This window comes from Molothrus ater, chromosome 8, assembly GCF_012460135.2.
Source record: "Molothrus ater isolate BHLD 08-10-18 breed brown headed cowbird chromosome 8, BPBGC_Mater_1.1, whole genome shotgun sequence".
Classification (NCBI taxonomy): Eukaryota; Metazoa; Chordata; class Aves; order Passeriformes; family Icteridae; genus Molothrus; species Molothrus ater.
In genome coordinates this window covers 7,218,450-7,238,828 of record NC_050485.2, presented here as the reverse complement: position 1 = coordinate 7,238,828, position 20,379 = coordinate 7,218,450, and the positions used below count along the sequence as shown (strand labels likewise).

The 20,379-nt window shown below is 43.9% G+C and overlaps 1 protein-coding gene across 6 annotated transcripts in view; it reads right to left on the bottom strand.

The window, feature by feature from the left end:
- Window positions 1-20,379, bottom strand: part of ANK3 (ankyrin 3) — a 193,133-nt gene that overhangs the window by 68,844 nt on the left and 103,910 nt on the right. For all 6 annotated transcript variants that reach the window (XM_054515545.1, XM_054515547.1, XM_054515546.1 and 3 more), the window contains exons 19-24: window positions 14,824-14,922; window positions 14,630-14,728; window positions 14,217-14,312; window positions 11,086-11,158; window positions 10,831-10,893; window positions 2,899-3,022 (exon numbers count right to left, since the gene is read on the bottom strand). In XM_054515545.1, coding sequence (XP_054371520.1) covers window positions 2,899-3,022; window positions 10,831-10,893; window positions 11,086-11,158; window positions 14,217-14,312; window positions 14,630-14,728; window positions 14,824-14,922 — 554 coding nt within the window. The remainder of the gene's footprint in view (window positions 1-2,898; window positions 3,023-10,830; window positions 10,894-11,085; window positions 11,159-14,216; window positions 14,313-14,629; window positions 14,729-14,823; window positions 14,923-20,379) is intronic.

Here is a 20,379-nt window from a genome sequence, read left to right as displayed (position 1 = left end):
AGTGCAGGTGACAATGAGGTGAACAGAAAATAAAAACAAAAAAATTAATACATGCAACTTCCAGGGATAGCATCAAATGGCAAAATATACATCATCTGTGAAATAAATACAAGGAGGAAAATGGAATAAGAAGTATTTGACTATAGTTAAATATTCCCTTCCCTACAATATGCATAAGCAAAATCTCAGCAGATGCTTACTGCTTTGGCAGTAATGTTGTGGCTTTAGAATAAATCTAGAGAGGTGTATTCAAGTATTTAGATAAACTTTGATAAATATCTCCGTGCCCTAATCCTGAAGGCGACCCACGAGGGCAGGTCCCAGGGGAGCTGTGGGTAGGTCACAGTGCCTGCCCACAGAGCTCAGGTTGCTGAGGCAGGTTTAACTGGGAGCAAGGTTTATGTCATGCCATTCTCTTAGTGGCTGAACCACTTCTGACATTGTTACAAACACCGTAGTTATCCCTATAGTTAGAAAGGAAAGGGTAATAAGTTTGAATGAAAGGAGAAATAAATTTGCTTAATGACAACTAAGTACAGATTCCGATGTTTGGGAATTATTTTGTGCATGTTAAACTATTCAGAAATAACTATGATCACTCTTAACGTGTTGCAATTAACCCAACGTAGGAGTGTTTTACATTTAGCCCTGGAAGGTACATTATGGTATGTGCTAAAAACATGCTGCAGGCCTAGACATGCTTGCTACGTGACAAAAAATAAAGTAGTAAAAAACGTGAATTAATACGAAGCAACATCCACCAACATATTACACTTTTGAACTAGCAACACTTTTCACACTCAGAACTCTACAATGTGTTTCATGCATTTAGTAGTTGCTAATTGAATTTCTCTAATCCCTTAGCACACGTTTTCTTCTTGTGCTGGAAGCAGAACTGGGATCTTAATTACACACTATAGGCATATGTTAAGCAGACTTTTACATGATAAAGGGCATAAAGAATTTAAGTTACATTTGTTATAACAGAGGGATATTCTCTAGGGCTGAACCCCCTGCCCAAATAAAAGCATGTCACTTTCCAATGCTAAATAAAATGAAGATGAGCAATGGCAGCAGCAGAAAGATGAGAGAGATGTAACACGATGCCATGCCTTCTTACCTGACTTTTGGACTAAAGCAATTTACATTGGAAAAGAAACAGGAGAAATAGAAAGCAAAGAATCAGACAAGAAAAGCAAGATGTTATGGCTGGATGGCTTATATATTTAATGTGTTCATTTCTTAATGTTACACTCAGAATCAGCAGTAAGATACATCCACAGAATACTTTTTTTTTTGCTAAATTAAATACTTCACAGAAAAAAAATCACTGTATTTGTCTCCTCTGAGCATAACATGGGCAACGCAAAGAATGAGCTAGGCAGCAACAAATAGTAATGGCACTGCTAAAACCAGAAGCATGGGAATATCAGATTCCTCTCAAAGAAAAGATAACATGGGGCTGAACCTCACATCTCCCTAACAGATGGTGACTGTGCAATCTGCTCTCCCACCTGCACACTCTGTGCAAGAAGAGAGCTGTGAGGGGTGAAAGGTGTCAGGTAAATCATTGTGGGGCTCTGCACACAGAGATGTTCCCTCTGCATCCCCAGTGCCCTGCTCCAGCCCTGAGCACAGTGGCAGGGCTGTGAGATCACCCTGCTCACACCGGACTGGAAAGCAGAGCAGCATGTCAGCTTTGTTAATTCAGTTTACTGTGACACGAGATTCTCCCTTCAGATCTAATTTGCTGATTTTCTGGCTAATGGACTACTTAAAGCATCTTGGCATTTCTCATGAATGTATTATCTCATAAATACTTATTAACTTCCCTAAAAATTGTAAATCAAGCACAGCATGGCTGGGGACTACTAAAGAGCAAATTTCCACTGCATGCCTGCATTTCTAATGTGGCCATAAGAAACAAGACTGAAGGGTAGACATCTAAGCTTTACCTTATGGGAGTTGCCATTTGCTGCTAGACAATGAACTCACTTTTTAAAACAGATCTTTAAACTACAGCATAGGAAAAAGCCCTCAGGGCTCCAGCTTATGAGGTTTAATTATTAGCTTCAGTACAATTCAACTGTCAGTAACTACACTGCAAATCCACAACTATGGAAGCAATCTCTGCTCACACAGTTTTAACTGTTTTGAGCAACACACACACTGAAGGATTTAGCAACATTCAAAAATAAAATCTAAAATGTTGATCTGGAAATATCTGCATTGAAATTAACATGAGTCAGACAAAATATTATGTTACAATGTTTTATCAGGTTCACAGGAATTTTGGCCTGTTTTTAGTAACATGTAATCCATTCCCTGTCAAAATAAATCCTCCAACAAATTAAGGGGAAAATTGCCTTTTTTTTTCTTTTTTTTTAGGAGGGAGGAGCATTTTTTTTTAATGTTGTCTTTCTCAGTTGGATTATTCACTAGCACCTTTAAAGAAATAAAAGCACCAAATAGCAAAATGATCTGTCATTCAGTTTTTCTGGCATTTACATTCTTCAGCAAAACACACCCATTAAGGAGCCCTCTACTGTGAGCATCAGTCTGACCAGTAGTAGCCAAAAGTAACCAGGCTTTGCTGACTGCTCAGGATCAGTTTCTAGAGCAGCTGCAGACTGCTAGCAAAGAGGTACCTTGGAGATGTTCAGAGCACGACAGAGACCAGAAAAAGTGAATTGCTAAGTTTTGTGTATCATTGCCATAAGAAGCCAACATGAATACAGAATATGAAATAAAACTGCAATGAACATATGCTTCAAAGGATGTACACCCCCTCTAGTTCACTTCAAAACAGACTCCAGAGCTGTGCGGTAGAGCACACTTGGTTTGTAAGGACTTGTTCCTGTGGTGACACACGAACGTCAGAAGCAGCAAATACAGTACCTGGCGGAGCGCGCTCCCAGGCTGAAGCCCATGTATCCTTCAGCAGGCAGGGAATCATCTCCCAGCTCTTTCAGATCCTGGGGTCCGAGGTACTTGTCTGTGTCGCCTGTCATTGCATCCTCACCTGCCGGGACAAAAGCCAGGCTGGAATCAGAGCTACACGTAGGGCAGATGTTTGTGCGCTTACTAAGTCATAACGCCCTTCCCTGCTCGCCAATAAGGAATCAATCCAGTCACCCCCACTTTCCCTAAGGCTCTTTCCACGTTGGATGTTAATTATCCACCCTCTGAGTCTGCCTGAGAAAATAATTTTATTGGGGGACAAACGAAAGAAGCAAAATTCCACCTTGACGTAAACCCAATAAAGTTATACGAGGGATGACTTTTGCCCAATCGTCTCAGCAAGCTAAAGAGTTCCTCTGTACTTTGCATCGTTGCGCTCACTTTTGCTTTCCTTATGGAAAAAAGAAAAAAGCCCAAGCCGACAAAGTTGGATCATTCCGTGCGAGGGGGAAAAAAACCCAACAAAACAACAAACCAATCGACAAAATCAAACCAACCCCCGGCTGTGAGACACAGCTTGTTAGCCACCAGTCCTGAAAAGTGCAGCAAGCTTGAATGGAGGCTGAGCAGGGGAGGAAGAGGCCCGCCTTCCACCCTGGGTATTTCTCAATACCTTTTGGAAGTTGAAGTGTAAGACGGGACTTTATAAATTAATTTATATTTTTTAAAATGAAGCGCTCCGCGCTGCCAGGCTGGTTTGCGAAGGTGAGCGCTGCCCGTCCCCGCTCTGCCCCGTCCCCATCCCCGCGGCGGGGACAAAGCCGGGCCCGCCGGGACCCCGGGCACGGCCGGGACACGTGGGACACGGCCATCCGCACGGAAAGAGATCCTGAGCTGGTTTATCCAAAACAACCCCCAAGAGGAAGGAAAGCTCGATGTAGGGAGAGGCGGGCAGGCGCCACAAAGGGTTAACGGAGCAGCTGCCCGGCGGGGAGCATTTGCATGCCATTACATCATGCAAACCTACATTCCTGCATTGACAGAGCACGTCCAAAATATGCCTTTTGCGGTGCTCGGGTCCCCCCCGCCCCGTTCCCACAACAGCACGGAGCAGAGAGCTCCCGCAGACTCACGGCTTGCCGATATTCACTCTGCCCCTTTGTTGTGAACGCGTTCTAGGTGTGTTACGTTTAAATTGCACAACGGAGAAGTTTAACAAACAGCGCGATCCCGAAGGTGAGTGACTCCCGAGCCCAGACTCACGTTTCCCGCTTTCATTCAAGGAGTTTAGACTAGTTTCCATTCACTAAACTCAGGAAACCACAGGCGAGCTCCGGTTTTAAACTAACAATCAAGTCTAAAAATACCCCTTCAGCTACTGCTTCGCAAACGGCAAACAAACAGACCAACTTTCTCCTCCAGCCCAGCGACAACCAGCATTTTAAGCAGCAGTTAAAAAGCTAAAATGTCCACAATACACCGTAAAGCATTCAAAAACCCGAAACAGAAACATGATACATCAAGCGAAACTTTAAAAAGTCTTACTGTTTTGGAAAGCCATTTTCACCAGCCTGGTCTATAAGATTTTTTTCCCCCTGGTGTTTCCAAGAATTCCTATTAGTCCTATTAGTCCTTAAGCAGTGATTTAGACTTAATCTCCAAACCAGCACAAGCAAACTAATCCCTGTGGGTCATATTCGCTTTCCACACAACAACTGAGATCTTCTTAACATCTTGATCTCTTCGTATGTATTTTAGGACATGTGCATCTTTGTCCTCTCAACTCAGATTAAAGTTCTTTGCAAATATTAAACAAAACGAAAAGTACTAAGTTAAAAAAAAAAAAAATCCCTTCTTAATCACTCTGCAGACATCCCTTTAAAGCTTCTGCTGATTGGATTACAGCCTCCCTTGGCAAGCCTCTTGAATGGTGACATAAATGCAGGCACTCCAGTTATTTGTATGTAAATAGGGGTGCTGCGAGGGTGTAGTTTTTCTGTAACCTGATGCCGGGGCTGCGCGGGGAGCGCGGGGCTGCGGGGAAGGCGCTGCCTCTGCCCGCCCTCCCTCCCGGCCGGGACTGGGGGAGGGAGCCCGGCCTGGGCGCACCCCGGGGCCGTGAGGGGGGGAGCCCGGCCTGGGCGCACCCCGGGGCCGGGGGAGGGAGCCCGGCCTGGGCGCACCCCGGGGCTGTGAGGGGGGGAGCCCGGCCTGGGCACACCCCGGGGCCGGGGGAGAGCCCGGCCTGGGCGCACCTCGGGGTCGGGGGAGGGAGCCCGGCCTGGGCGCACCCCGGGGCTGTGAGAGGGGGGGAGCCCGGCCTGGGCGCACCTCGGGGCCGGGGGAGGGAGCCCGGCCTGGGCGCACCCCGGGGCCGGGGGAGCCTGGGGGACCCCGGAGCTGTGAGGGGGGGAGTCCGGCCTGGGCGCACCTCGGGGTCGGAGGAGGGAGCCCGGCCTGGGCGCACCCCGGGGCTGGGGGAGCCTGGGGGACCCCACCCTCAGCACAGCCCGGGGGGCTGGGGGAGCCCAGCCTCGGCACATCCCCCGCCCTCGGTGTGGGGGGGCTGCTGGACAGAGAGGAAACAGGACCGAAGCCTGGGAGGCGAAGAAGCGAGAGGTCCGGGTGACTTTCAGCAACTACCAACTGAGCCACTAAATTTGGAAACTTCTGCCCTTGCAATACCTGAAGAAAAGCGCTACGCCACCGTAAGGAGCAGAGGAGGCGTTTTCTTTAAGGGCATCGTTTGTCAAAGGCAATGAGAACGAACCCCCATTCAGTCGAGCTGTAAAATACATCAGATGTTATCCTGCTCTGCAGCTAATCCAGCCGGGGCAGGATTACTCTGATGAAATGCTCTCATCAAAGGAAAAACTGCATCTAGGAGTGGTAATTTCAAAGAATTCCACACATTGTTTTGTGATCGTGGGAGGCTGGGGCAGAATGGGTGGTGCACGTTTCAGCAATCCCGTTCTGTTTAATTAGGTGCTGCAGCCTAATCCTCTACGCTCCAGGTAACACTGAGCACCGTGTTTGCTCTCAGCACACGGAATTCCTGCGGAGAAGGTCCCAGGGAAGAGTGAAGACAAAACTCCGAACACAAACAATAGAGGAATGCCCAACAATGAGGCACCGATGAAAAAACACCAACAGATACCGCACTGCTTTGCTGCCTTTGTCATCCTTCCCTTTCCAACAGGCTACAAGTTGAAGAAAGGTGATGTCCCTGCTAATGGTTAAACACAGCTATCACAAGTAAACAGCTCAAAGTCCAGGGAAAAACAGCAGCAATGGGTCAAAGCAAGGGCCCATCAGCTCTAGTGTACCCTGTCTCAGACAGCAGCCACATTTCACAGCAGAGTATGGGAACATGGACCAGCAGAAGTACTCCAAGACATTTTTCTAGCTGGCACTGACTTGAGCACATGTTTTCTAAACCTGAAAGAGGTTCATATAGTCATGAACACGTTTATGGTTGGTTTTCTTGTTTTTTTTTTTTTTTTTCTTTTTAAATTCTTCCAGTTACGCTTTGAACTAGTGTAGATTTTTTATGCTCCCCACACCAAGGACCCCTGCGAGGAGTCATAAAAGTCAACTACCTCCTGCAGGAGAAGCAGCCCTTTCAAGCTGGATCTGCCTCTTGTGGTTTCACTGATGCCACATCTTTTTAGACTTCTGGAGACCAGCAAGCACTGCCACTCACTTTGCCACCCATTTTATATTCCAGCCTATCCCTCACTCAATTTGTTTGGTTTTATTTTCCGGGATAGAAGGTTCTACTGTTTTTAGTCTTTTCCCCCTAATAATATTTTTCTTACTTCTTATCATCTTTCTCATCCCAAGTTTTCCCTGTTTTTCTGGTCCCCCAGCATGGGAACTGCAGCTGGGAACTGCAGGAGCACAGGGAAGGTGTTCTTTTTAGAGGCCAGTGAGAAATACAGGCTCTCTGGCAGCAGGAGAGAAGGCATCATGTGGCTTGGGAAAAGTCCCAGACAAAATTTAATCATAGGCTGGGATCCAGATGAGCATTTGTCATTTGGCTCTGCTAAAGATACCTGAGGATTTTGCCACTCCTTCATCACAGCCTATCCAGAGCTGTCTCGATGGCAGAAGAGGGAGAGCCACAGGGAAAAGGAGGATGTTTCAAGTTGTAGCCAAGGCTCTGGTTTCACAAAGTATGGAGAACAGCCAGTACCAAACCACTGAAACTTTTATGAACCTGTGAAATTTTATGGAGCCAAAGAAATTCTAAAAACTGAGCTTATATAATAAACCAACCCCTCCCAAAATGACCAGATTTTTCATGCATGGTAGTGTTCTGACCTGTCTTAAATGCACTCACAACTGCTGTATCGTAACAGGGATCAGGCAGTGTGCATTCATGTTCTTTTAGGACATCTGTCTAATCTTCCAGGGATTGATTATCATGATATTTATTCTTACTGAGGCAGGCATCTCCATTAAATGGGTTTAAAACTGTGTCCTGGTTTACACCCAAAAGTTTGTTATCTCCTGAAGGCCAAATGAAAAAATAAATAAATTCAAAGTTCAAGAATAACTGGTTTTTGATCATGTCTAAACTCTCCACACCAGATTGGGTTTATGGATTGAATTTTCTCTTTTTGCCCTTCACTGCTCACAGTTTCTCTCCTCTTGGTATCAGCTCCCATTGCTTGCTGTCCCTTCCCCTCTGGGACAGCAGCAGCAGCTTCAGGGAGGGCTGCAGTGACAGGGCCCATGGCAGGTTTGTGGCAGGCACAGCAGGGCTCCAGCTCCCTGCACCAGACTAAAGCTCCTGCAGCTGCCCAGAGGGATGCTGAGAGGATGAGCACAGCTGCAGAGGAGGGGATTCCTTCCAGGCCTCCTCCTGCAGACAACTGGAGTGGAGCTTTACCACGGTTGAGCCCTGCTCCCCACCAGCCCCGTGGCATGGGCACAGGGCTGGGACTCCCAGCTGCGCGGGGAGCCAGCTCACAGCTGGAGATGGTGAGAGGAAAGTCCCAGTTCTCCCACTCTCAGGTTTACATTTGTAAGATTTGCAGTCTCTTCAAAAATAAAAGCACAGCACACGCTCAGCATGCGTTGAATTGCTCTTCTACAAACTCTGCTGTGTATGAAGGTGAGCCCTCATTTATTTTCCCCACAAAATCATGTTCACATCTTTCAAAAAACACTTTTTTTTTTTTCTTTTTTTTTTTGCGGTATAGCAGTTTCCCAACACTTAACCTCACTTGGGCAGACTTGCCAGAACAGTCTAGGAAAAAGAATTAAAAAAAAATCTCTTCTCAACCAGTTTGACTCCAAACCAAACTGTCCTCAGCAGGGAAGAGAAATTACACAATTCCCATGTAAATACTTATTTAGTGGGCACAGCAAGACATAAAACACAAGGAAATGGTTTCCTGACATTTGTCCCTGAGCTCTGAGTCTCTACTTTCCAAGTCTTCAATTTCTCTTATGAGAGAAACCTTGAGGGTTGTGGCTCATTGAGAAGCCATTCAACAAGTCTGTCTCACTGAAGAGTTTTGGCTGATGATATGAACACCAGCCAAGCCAGGGAGAGCTTGGATTTGTTTGCTAAATTTGTGCCTTTCTCCCACTTGGAAATCAGCTCCCTGGCTCAGAGATTTGTCAGAGTGCCTTACCATCTTGAACAGATTTGTTTCGACTGGTGTGAGTGGATGCTCTGTACATAAATACCCCACTAACACTGAGTGATGGGCGTCACCGAGTTGTTTTTACAGATCTGCAAGTCAGGGAAGAGACACAGGCCAGTGGTTATCACCTCAAAGCCTGTAATTCATCACAAGCCTTGCAAAACCCTATTATCTGATTTGTGAGCTCCCTTTCAGCCTGGGTTTGAAAAAGACCCTGTCATCTCAGCATCACAGAGTGGCCTGGGTTGTAAGGAACCTTAAAATCATCTTGCTCCAACTCTGCTGCCATGGGCAGGGACACCTTCCACTAGACCAGGTTGCTCAAAGCCACATCCAGCCTGGCCTTGAACACTTTCAGGGATGGAGCACCCACATCCTCACTGGGAAACCTGTAATAGCTCCTCACCATCCTCAAAGTGAAGAATTTCTTCCTAAGTTTGAATATAAACCTACCCTCTTTCACCTTAAATCCACTCCCCTTGTCCTGTCAGAACATGCCCTTGTAGAAAGTCCCTCTCAAACTTCCCTATAGGTCCCATATAGGTACTGGAAAGTGCTCTAAGGTCTCCCTGGAACCTTCTCCAGGATGAACAACCCCAAGTCCCTCAGCCTGGCTTCACAGGAGAGGTGCTCCAGCCCTCTGATAATCTTTGTGGTCTTTTCTGGACTTGCTCCAGCAGCTCCATGTCCTTCTCACGTTGGGAACCCAGAGCTGGATGTAGCACTCCAGGTGGGGTCTGCTGAGAGCTGCCCATGGTGCTTTGGATGCAGCCCAGGACACGGCTGGACATTTCTGGGTTGCAAGTGCACATTGCCAGGTCATGTTGAGCTTCTGTATATAAATACCCAACACCTCAAGTTCTTCTCCTCAGGGCTGTTTCCCAATCCATTCTCCACCCAGCCTGTATTTATGCTTGGGATTGCCCCAGTCTGAGTGCAGGACCTTGCACTTGGCCTTGCTGAGCATCATGAGTTTCACACAGTCCCACCTCTCAGCCTGTCCAGGTCCCTCTGGGTGGCATCCCTTCCCTCCAGCATGTCATCCACACCACAGAGCAAACCTGCAGAGGGTGCACTGATCCCACTGTCCACACTGCCAACAAAACTGTGAAATGGCACCAGTTCCAACACCAGTCCCTGAGGAATGGCACAAATCACTGGTCTCCCTTGGACACTGAGTCTTAGAACACAACTCTGAGTGCCCCATCCAGCCAATTCCTCAGCCACAGAGCTGTCCATCCATCAACTCTCCCTCTCCAGTTTAGACACAAGGATGCAGAGCAGAACTGTTTATGTATAAATGACTCTCTCAGCTCCCCTGGCAACAACGTGGATGCAGAACACAGTCTGCAACATGCAAGGAACCAATTGTACTACCTGCATTCCTAATTGTTGTTGTTGTACTGAGAGTTAGTGATGAGAAAAAACCTCCACAGATTTGGCTTTCAGAAGGATCCCATAGGTTACAATTGACATTTTTAACTCCAGCACCCAGGCTCCCCACAGGATGTTTCTGGTCTGTACCTCTCTGTGCAGAGGGACACAGCAAGCTGCTGCCCTGCTCACTCACTGTTATGCATCAGTGTTCCTGTCAGCTGAAACAATGCAGTGTTTTGAGCAGGACAATGGCCCAGGAGAGCTATTTGGGAAACATGTATGTATGGTAAGAACATGATCCTTTTGGAACTGCACAATGACAGATGGGAAACAAACCAAAAGCCTCAATGCATGAATTAAACAAGAGCTGCACACAAAGAACTGAAATATCTTTTACACCTTGCTGCTTGAATGCTATGAAAGTTAGAAGTAAATACATCAATAGGGATGAGGAGAGAGATTGACTAAAGAAAAACAAGAAAATTGAATCCAGTCATTTGCTTTAAAAAAACCAAGAACTTTTTTCTTTCTGCCATTGACTTTGACTATCAGCCATTTCTTCCAAAATGTTTTGATACCTTACCCTCTTGTCCAGTATATAATTTTTCAGTTCAGACAATAAAACATTCATTTACTTTATAGAAGCAGCAGCAAAATGATTATTCCAGGAAAGTGAAGGTAATTTGATCAAAAAATCGTAAGATATTCAGAAAAAAGGTTAGAGGATTATCAGCAATAGCTCAAAGAATTTTTGAAAGCACTCTTAATTGTAAAGCAGAAGTTATTGTTAGTGGGATAATAAGAAAATTATCTGAAAGGATTAGTTTTCAGACAGATGAACTAAAAGGAAGAGGAATAAGTTAAATATCAGTGCAATACAAAAATGCACAAATACCTTCTTCAACATCAGACAAATATTCAGCATCACTGAGTATTTCAGGGGCATTGGCTTTACGCACTGCATGATTTAAATAAACAAAACAATTAAAGAAAAGCACGTACTATTGATGTGTCAACAAAAATCAATGTACAACAATAACAGATGTGCAATGACCATATCCAACTAATAATGTGTGTTAGTCTTGGGTTTTTTAAACAGACATTTCTTACAACCACAAAGAGTGAAAAAAAAATCTAAAATTTTTAATACCTTCATCATCAGACATATCAAGAACTTCATTCATGGTTTCTGGTACGTTCATTTTGTGCTTTTCTGTAACAGTCTGTAATAGAAAAAAAAGTAATTTTAGAATGCAGCCATAATTTTTCTCAAAATTCTATTTATCTTTAAAATTAAATGCAAGATAAGGTTTTTATTAAGTTAGAAAACCAACAGAATTTTTAGCTTCTTATTCACTTCCTATTTTAAAGATGCATTGAACTATAAATTAAAAAAACTACAGAAATAGGCAATATTGTATTTGTTTTTTAAACTATGTTCATATTGGCATATCAGAAAAAGCACGAGCAGAAAGCTTAGATGATGATATCAAAAGAAGAATCACATATACTGAAATGAACTTCATTTTAGGGGCTTAATAAGAACTCCAGGTAATCATCTAAATTTTGAGCAAGGAATATATCATCTCTAATAAAACCAATCTTCTGAGGGAAATATTTCTCCTTTGACATCAGAGGAATTCTGCAATTTGGGAGCAACTGAAGCTATGTGAATTTTTTTCAGAGGTGCCTCAGCATGAATTGTGTGTTTTTCCCACAAATAAGAACAATTGTAACCACATGCAGGCTAAATGATACCCCTGAAGGGCTTTGTGCATGAAAGACACTCAGAAGCGGTTGCATGGTTTTTATCCCTATGTTTATATTGATTCAGATTCAAAGACCAATATAAAGAAAAACAAAAGCAGAAAAACAATATTTCTGAATGCACCTGAAATCTGTTCCTAGAAAACCTGTATCCTGAGAATGACATGCACATGTACTTTTTACTTTTCCAGCACAACAACCACTGGTAGAGGTCTGGGTCAGACCAGAACTTCTGCAGAGATACTTTTCAAGGAGTGCAGTGGAATTAAAAACAAAACCAACCAAACCAAAACTAAACCGCAAAAAAAGCCACACACACACACACAAAAAAAAACCAACAAACAAACAAAAAAGCAAACAAACAAACAAAACCAGCAAAAAACAACAAACCCCCCCCCCCACCAAACCTAACCTCAAACAAAAACCCACTCCCATCTTTATGGGGATTTTAGATTGTATTTTTTTAACCACCATTACTTCTCATGCTTCATATGCAAATAAAAAATGATTAAGAAGTTCAGGATGGCAAATAGCCTTTCCATTTTCACTTATTTTAAAAGATTTCAGTTTTTCTCAGGCCTTATGAGTACTCACTTGGCATTTCATGTTTCTTAGGCTACTAACATCACTTAATATAGGCAGAAGAGTTCCTCCATGCTCAAACATCACAAAACCTACAGAAAATCCTCATGCAATTCATTTTGTGGGAATTACTTGCAAAGCTTTTTAAAACATTGTTAAACCAGCAAAATCACTGGACTTTTTTCCAGATCCTACTGGATTCAATTTTTTTTTTTAATTGGTGTTTGAGTATAAATTATAGTAAAATTAGCTATGTTAATCCCTGATGCCTTTAAATTTAGCTTTGGGAGTTGTGTAGCCACAAGCCTCAAAATGTAAGTCTCAGCAGTCAAACTGAGTTTTTAAAACCCACAATTGTAAATCAGATTTCACATCTAGACTTCCAAGATCCCAAAATTACACACTGATATGTAGCATATTCTGATTTTAATGGAAATTATTTCTGGGCTTTTCTTGAGAGTAGGTATTTGAGGTGGTATAGGTCTTTCAGCATCTAACATTTCCTCCAGCACCATTCAGAGCCTGACCCACCATCTCTCTACTCTTCATCTACAGAAGATAAATGGTCAGTCACTTTATGCAGGACAAACATTCCCAGCATCTTGGTTTTAAAAGCTCAGAACAGCCTTGTGATATTGAGAGTTTTTAGCATAAATATGTGGTTTTCCTGCAGCTACCTAACTGAATAGTAGGTAGTCATTCAAGTTTTGCTATCACAGAAAAATTCTCCATCAAATTTCTCTGCGTGGCAAAATGTTTTGTAATCTTTCTAAAGAGAAATTTATTAATGAGAAAACATAGAGAAAATATGTAAGGAAAAAAACAATCAGCATTACTTTCTAGCATATTCCACTATATCTTATTGTTCTGAAATTTATCGTTTGTGTGGTGGATTTTCTGTAAACTACTGAAACCACAGCCAGAAAAGTCATAGGAAGAAAAGGTGCATGCAGTAACAGAACTAAAATCTGCCTGTCATCCCAAAAGCTCATCATATTGCAACCACCTGCTTGCACAGAGACCACACAAAGGGGCAATGACAAAACAAGGAACACACACAGTAACTGTTTTCCACCCCTGGTATGTCTAAAACCACATACATGTGCATTTTATCTTTTTAATCAGAAAAAGAAAAATAGTTGCTGAAAGCCAATATTCTGAATTTATGTTCTTCAGACCCAATTCGGGCTTTGTTATTATGATAATGCATGGAGGTACCCTGCCTCAGAAAACTTCAGAGAGCAATTTGGCAAAACATTAGTGAACAAAAGATCCTTCTGAGAAATATTCTGCATTCTGTGAATGTTTCTGACAGCAGGTAATGTTTGACAACTGCTAGTCCCTTCAGTGCCTCCTGGCTAATGCTCTCTGAGAGGCAGGACACACAAGCTGGAATTCTCATCCACATCAGGGAATGGGGATTTGGGGTTGCAGGGGCTGGCTGTGGCTGCTTGCAGAACACAGCCTTTCACCATCCCATGGAAGGGGCCAGAAACCACACAATGAGGAACTTTCAAGTAAATTCCAACCATTTTTTAAAATACTGGAATGGGTCCTCTTAGGTCAAATTCAAGCCATTAAGCATCAGATGGTTGGGAAATGCTCTCAAGCAGCTTCTGTTTACACAAGCCTGTAGGAACATCTTTTCAGCAGCAAAATTGTTCCCTAAACAACAGGATGTGTGGACAAACATTTTGTGGAGAACCTTTGCAGTTGTGACCAGTCCTTTTTCTGGTTAGTTGGTACATCCTCACAGTGTCTACTACCTTAAAAATAGACAGCTCATGTTGCACTTAATATCGACTTTATACTGCTAAAAAGAAATAGGTGGCAGGAATTTTGGTAGTCGTGTAACTACACAAAGTTTAGTTATAATCATACTCTGGCTTTGGAAAAATTCTTCCATTCCCTACTGAAGTCAGCTGTACTTACAATTGTAGTCATGGTCTCCTCTGTCACCACCTTCAGCGTGTCAACAACTGAAATGTAGCCAAGTCGCTTAGCAATGGCCAGGGCAGTGTTTCCATTCTAGCAATTGAAACATTCGTAACACAAGTTGAACATTAGCAAGGGGAAATGTAGGAACTGCTGGTTAATTACAGAAGAATGTAAAATAAAATAAAAATTGTTTACATTTTCTGATGGAAATAAATATTGGGTAGTAGGATATATAAGTGGGATGAAATGGGACGAAAATGAGGAGGTTTTCAGATGTTTGTCCTTCTCTCTCTCTCATCAAATCTCTCTGGGAGAGATGATGGTGCAGAGGATGTGGTGGTGATGGAAACAGGCTTCCTCTGCTCTTTTCCTGTCCCACCAGGCCCATTTTCCAGGCCAGCACTTACCACAGTGAGCTCGTTGGGCGCGGCGCCGTGCTGGAGCAGGACATTGATGATGTGGGTGTGCCCCTGCTGCGCCGCCTGGTGCAGCGGCGTGTACCCGTTCTGCAGGCACCAGGAGAGAAAAAAGCAACCCTGAGGTGGGCACAGCACACACACACAGCAGGGCAGCCCCCCCAGGGGACAGCTGGGACACTCACCTTCGTTTTGGCATTGACTTTTGCAGAATGCTGCAGAAGGAAGTTGACGATTTTTATGTTTCCGTAGTGGCAGCCAACGTGCAAAGGAGTGTATCCCATCTAGAATGAACAGCAGCAGTTAGTAGAGGGGCATATCACACACATGCCCTGACTTAAAAAAAAAAATTAAAAAAGCAAACAGGTATGAAACAGGAAAAATCCCATTAAGCTTTAGTTCTTTGGACTATGTGAAAAATCCTCCAGCCTTGGGAAATACCACACTTCTTATGAAAGTCACCGAAAGTGCTCAGTGGATGCTTCCACCAGCTCCCTCAGTGCCTGCAGGTGGATCCCATCTGAGCCCATAGACATGTGTGTGTGTCTCTAGGTGATGTTGCAGGTTGCTGACCATTTCCCTTGGACTGTGGAGTAGTTCACACAAGGTTACCTAATTTCAGTTGTATTAACACAGGCTAGGAGATGGTAGCTGTGACAGTTACTTTAAATTTGTGTGTGCCAATCATTTCCAGTTAATGATGTACCCTTTGACATCTAAAGAAACTACTAACTTTGACAACCAGGATGAGTTAATCAGTGTCAGAAACAGCACTGAACTGAAATTCCATTGGCATCAGCAGAATGAAACTTTCTGCTGACTTATGTGAACATTGGATCAGATGCCAAATGACTACAAGGAACTTTTCCTGCACAGAATAATAACCCACAGTGGTAAGAACTGGAGCAGTAGCTTAAACATCATCATGAACTGAACACATGGACCTCATCTCACAGATATTGTTAGTCTAGGGTTGGCCAAATAACTTCCTGTTCCTAGGAGTGCCTGGAGTCTGACTCTCTGACAGGGCTCCCTGGCTGTCCAGAGCCTTGATTCTTCAGCAGAATGATGACTCACAGTCATGTACCTCAAACACAGCTTCTACAGCCCCTGCCTCTACATGGCCCAAAGATAAACTCAGTTTAAAGGATGGCCAAGCTATCAAAACAGTTCAAAAACAGTAAAAAAAAAAAAAATAAGGCTGTGAGACCTTGTCCTACAAAGTCTTAATTCCCTTCTCCCTCTTCAATATACAGGCCTCTTAACATGACCAGCAAGGTCAAAAAAAAAAAAAGTCAGCATAAAACCAACTGGAGAGATGAAATCCAAAGTCAAGGACCACCTGCCAAGAACCCCCTGTGAATAGCCCTAAAACATTAAAATCTGGAGCATATCAGAGCGCCCAGACCAGCTGTGATCTCAGCTTTCCCTTTGAAGTGATCTGTAAAGGCTCCTCTCCAGCCTGTAAGAATGAATACTGAGAAAGGAGCTCTCAAACCCCCCATATTTACTGCAGTGCAATGACAGTTTCCTTTTAGAAATGGTACACACAAACTTATACATGGTGCCTACAAAAACGGCTGGAGGAGCAATTACTGATGCTCTCTGTCACTCTTGACCAGTCTGCTGTTTAAATCTGAGACTAAGTGAAAACTTTTCCTCCTTCTCCTCCCAATTAACACTGGAAATCGTGACATTTCCAGGGTCACAATCCAGCTGCATCTGAAGGAGGCTCCTCTGAAGCTCTGCTGTTGTGTGTGGCAGCTGGAGGGGTGTGCACTGAAAGGCAGCTCCTGCCATAGGCACTGCACATGTCCCCAGCAGCCTTGTGGGCACCTGCTGAGCCTGGTGGCAAAGCACCAGTCCCCTGCCTGAGGTCCTGGGAGCTCCCTTTTAAGTTTGCTGTAGCCTGTGGTCACTTTGTGTCAGGTCCTGCTTGGGCCAGCAGCCGCTGACAGCAGAGGGACAGGGATGTGACACCGTGTCACGGCTGGCTGGGCCTCAGCACGGGACATCTTCCTGCTCCCAGCCAGCAGCACGGGCACTGATGGCATGGCCAAAGTACAACTGGCCAGCAAAATGCCCTCTCAGTGCCTGAAACCTGGGGAGCATATCCTTAACTTCTCGCTGAGAGCTCAGGTGCCTGCGCTCAGCTCCTGCCAGCTCAGGAAGGCACAGCAATTGTACCTCAAGGTCCCCACATGAACTAAGGTACTCTACTGACTGCTCTGAAACACTCCAACTGGCAGATTCTGCAATTACACAGTTAAATTAACAATAAAAGCAGCAAATCTCAAGGCTACTTGAGCTTGCTACTTTCATTGTCTATAGAAAGGTGCCTGGGAGGCTGAAATATTTTGCTTCAAAAGATAGTAATAATCAACCCACCCACAAACAGACAAAACCCCAAAACAACAAAAACCCCATTAAAAAAAAACAAAAAACCCAAAACCAAAAGCAGAAACAGAACAACAAAACCCAGCTCACAATTATATAAATTTCTGCACAGCCATTCAGGCTTAGTTATAATTACTGGCAAAGCACTAAGGGATTTAGGAGGCAGCCTAATATTGAAAAAGTTACTTCCAAGAAAACCAGGCCTTTTGTTTGACACAGCTCTAACAGACATCACCTTCTGGCTGTTTTAAAGAATGAGCAGCACCAGGGGAGCTAGCAGCTGGGAAGGTTTTATCAAAAGCTACAAGAATAAGTGCCAAGAAAAAAAAAATCAGAAATACTGAACTTTTCATTTCTAATGGAACACATAAAGAATCCCTTATTCTCTTGCCCTTCAATTTTTACTTTTGAGGGGAATTATCAAAAGTCTTGTATATCATGTCAGTGAATTACTTTAATATCCTCCACTGGCAATAACCATAAATCTTAACAGCTTGAATTACTGCATCTTTCTAGTCATGCTGACTCTCAAGCTGCTCAGTTTTTGTTTTTCTGCTGTAAATGTCAGACAATGAAGCTACAGCATTGTTGTTTACAGGGCTAGAAATTGCTTTAGATCCAAAGATCACAAAGGCCTGACTGAATGAAACAGGCAAACCTAGGTGTACACACACAGACACTTCCCTGCCTTGCTGAATCAGGACCTAACATGTTGCAGTACCTTGCAAAGGCTCATTATTGCATATTATCAGGCTGGAAATTTCCACAGAAACTTCTTGATAACAACTGAGCACGTACAAAGAGCCAAGGAGAGACAGATAATGCACCATGAAGATATACTGAAGACACCTGTATTTGAGTGTTTGTGCTGTAGGAAAGCGATTTTCTCTCAATAGTACTTCCCTCCCTCCCTCCCTTCTTATCTCTTCCTGCATCTGAGAATTAGATATTCCAGTGGAAAAGCTGGATCACTGTTATGATCTCAGGCTGCTATGGGGCTCCTGTCAGAACAAAGCAGGCAGACCTGAATAAATCTGAAATAAAAATCCCAGCTCAACCTGGAAAAGAACACCGTGACCTCTCAGCCACCATTGTCTCCTACCAAAACTGCAGTTTTAGAAACAAAAGGCATTTTAATACTTTAATAACATTTGTTCTCCAGACTGTCATCAGCCAGGGATTGGGAGACCATCAGTCCCCCCAGGGGAGCCCCAGCACCAAGAGCAGTGTAGTGACTGACTAAAAAAAACCTGCACTGAAATAAAAGCTCCAAAGCCTGCCTTCCATCCTTGACTGAAGCTGCACTTTTCTCTCAGTCTTCCCCTGCCAGTCCATCACAGTACTGCTGTATCCTACAACCACACTCTCCAATGGGATAAACAGTGGAAAAATGACATGTGGGGACCTGCTGAGCCATGAAACAATATTTACTCGTGCCAACTACCAGCACAAAAGCCCTGAAACAAAAGCAACATCACATGTACCAGGACAGCTTTTGACACTCAGCATGACCACCAGAGAAGGGATATCTGCTCACAGCCATGGCTCCAGACTGATTTTCAACTCCCAATATTACTGTGAATGGATGAGCATGCTTTGTGTTAAGCATTATACTGCACAACACATTTTCAGCACCAAAAACTCTTCAGCATACCTAAATTCAGGCAAAAAAATGCAATATCAGAATAGACAAGAGCTGCTGCCTTTGCTGCAGGACACTAACATGCCTTCTGTGAACACCAAATTCAAATATTAAAGCTTTCTAGATGTGAAGGATTTTGAAGCATGTCAAACTTTACCACCCAAAGTGTATTTTCTAACGTGGCTGAGTTTAAACCACCTAAAAAAATTTCATTTTCAAGTGGTAGAAGCAGCCTTATGGCCTCTCAGGCACTAGTTCTGGCCTGCTGCACCAGTGTTGTTTACACTTCAGCATTGATTTAGACTCCTGCAGCTCTGGGACTAGAGGCTATTTAGTTAATTGATGCAGCAAAACCAGAAGGATCTCACAACACAATTAATAAATGCACTTCATAAGCAGAAGCTATTCTTCCTTTCATGCCACTTTCTACTACAAAGGTCAGGAAAAAAATTTCTTGGGAGGGAAACCACCCCAAGAGAGACCCAGAGATGCAATTGTTCACTTCTGAGAGCAATTCTGAAAATGCTCATAACAGCCAGAACTGATCTTAATCATACAGACTAATCCCCTGTACAAGTGGTTTTCTGCTGGATTTTTTTTTCTTCCCTGATACAGCTTCAAGATGCAAAATGTGTTTCTGCCCCATCTTCTCCTTTAACCACCTGAAAACTCCCCAGAGTGTGAGCAGGGTCAGAACCCCCATGTGTCAGAACTGCAGACTCTAGATGCTCCCCCAGGAAGGGTAAGTTATACATAAATGGTGACTAAAGATGAGGAAGATGATAGCTCATTGGTCCCTACTCAAGAGTTCAATGACCTAGTGATATTAAATTAAATGACAGGGAGTGTTCTCCCCCTATTGACAGGTACTGGGCTGGAGTGACACAATCTATGCTTGCTTATCCTGGGAAAATGAGAAATAGGATAAGAAGGAAAAATAAATAAATAAATAAAACCAAAAAAAGCACTGCTGAACAGTCATCCACACCCTGAAATCTGAGGTAAGAGAAGCACATGGATGTGAAATGGAGGGAAGAAAACAGGAGGTTAGTGGTGACACTGCTGGTAGCAGAGATCCCCAGTATAATGTCACTCTGAGCTGTGCTGCTTCACTGACTCCTAAGGCACGGATGGCCACATCTCTGCTGCTGTGTGTCCAAAGGAATGAATCCCAACTGGACATGCTGGACAGGATTGTGCAAACATGCAAGCATAGCAACAGTGCCTCTCCAAAGCCAACTCAGCTGTTGCTTATCTTGTCCCCCAATGCCTCTGGTTTTAGAGGCAGAACGTACAGTTAATCCATCTAAATGGGAGAGCTTGTAACTGCAGGGCTGCTGTTTTACAGGGCAATATCTAACCTTCACTGTATAGAACATGAGGTCAAAGTATGGCATAACATTTTTCCCTCACTGTAGAAATTCAGGGTTTTTCAGGAAGGAACTTGAGTGATCATCAGTTTATCCAGAAACAACTCCCTGCTAAAACACCTGGTACTGCATTGGCCCTTTCCTTATATCCCAGGATATATCCTTATATCTGGCAGACAGCTCCACATGGCTGACTCTGTGGAGCCTGCAGGGCTCACTGCTGCACAAACCCAGCAGATGGGACCCTGCAGAAGCCCGTGGAAGAGCACCAAGCCCATGCCAGTGCATGAGCATCGAGCTCATTCCACTCTAACAGAGTCCTGCCAGGCATG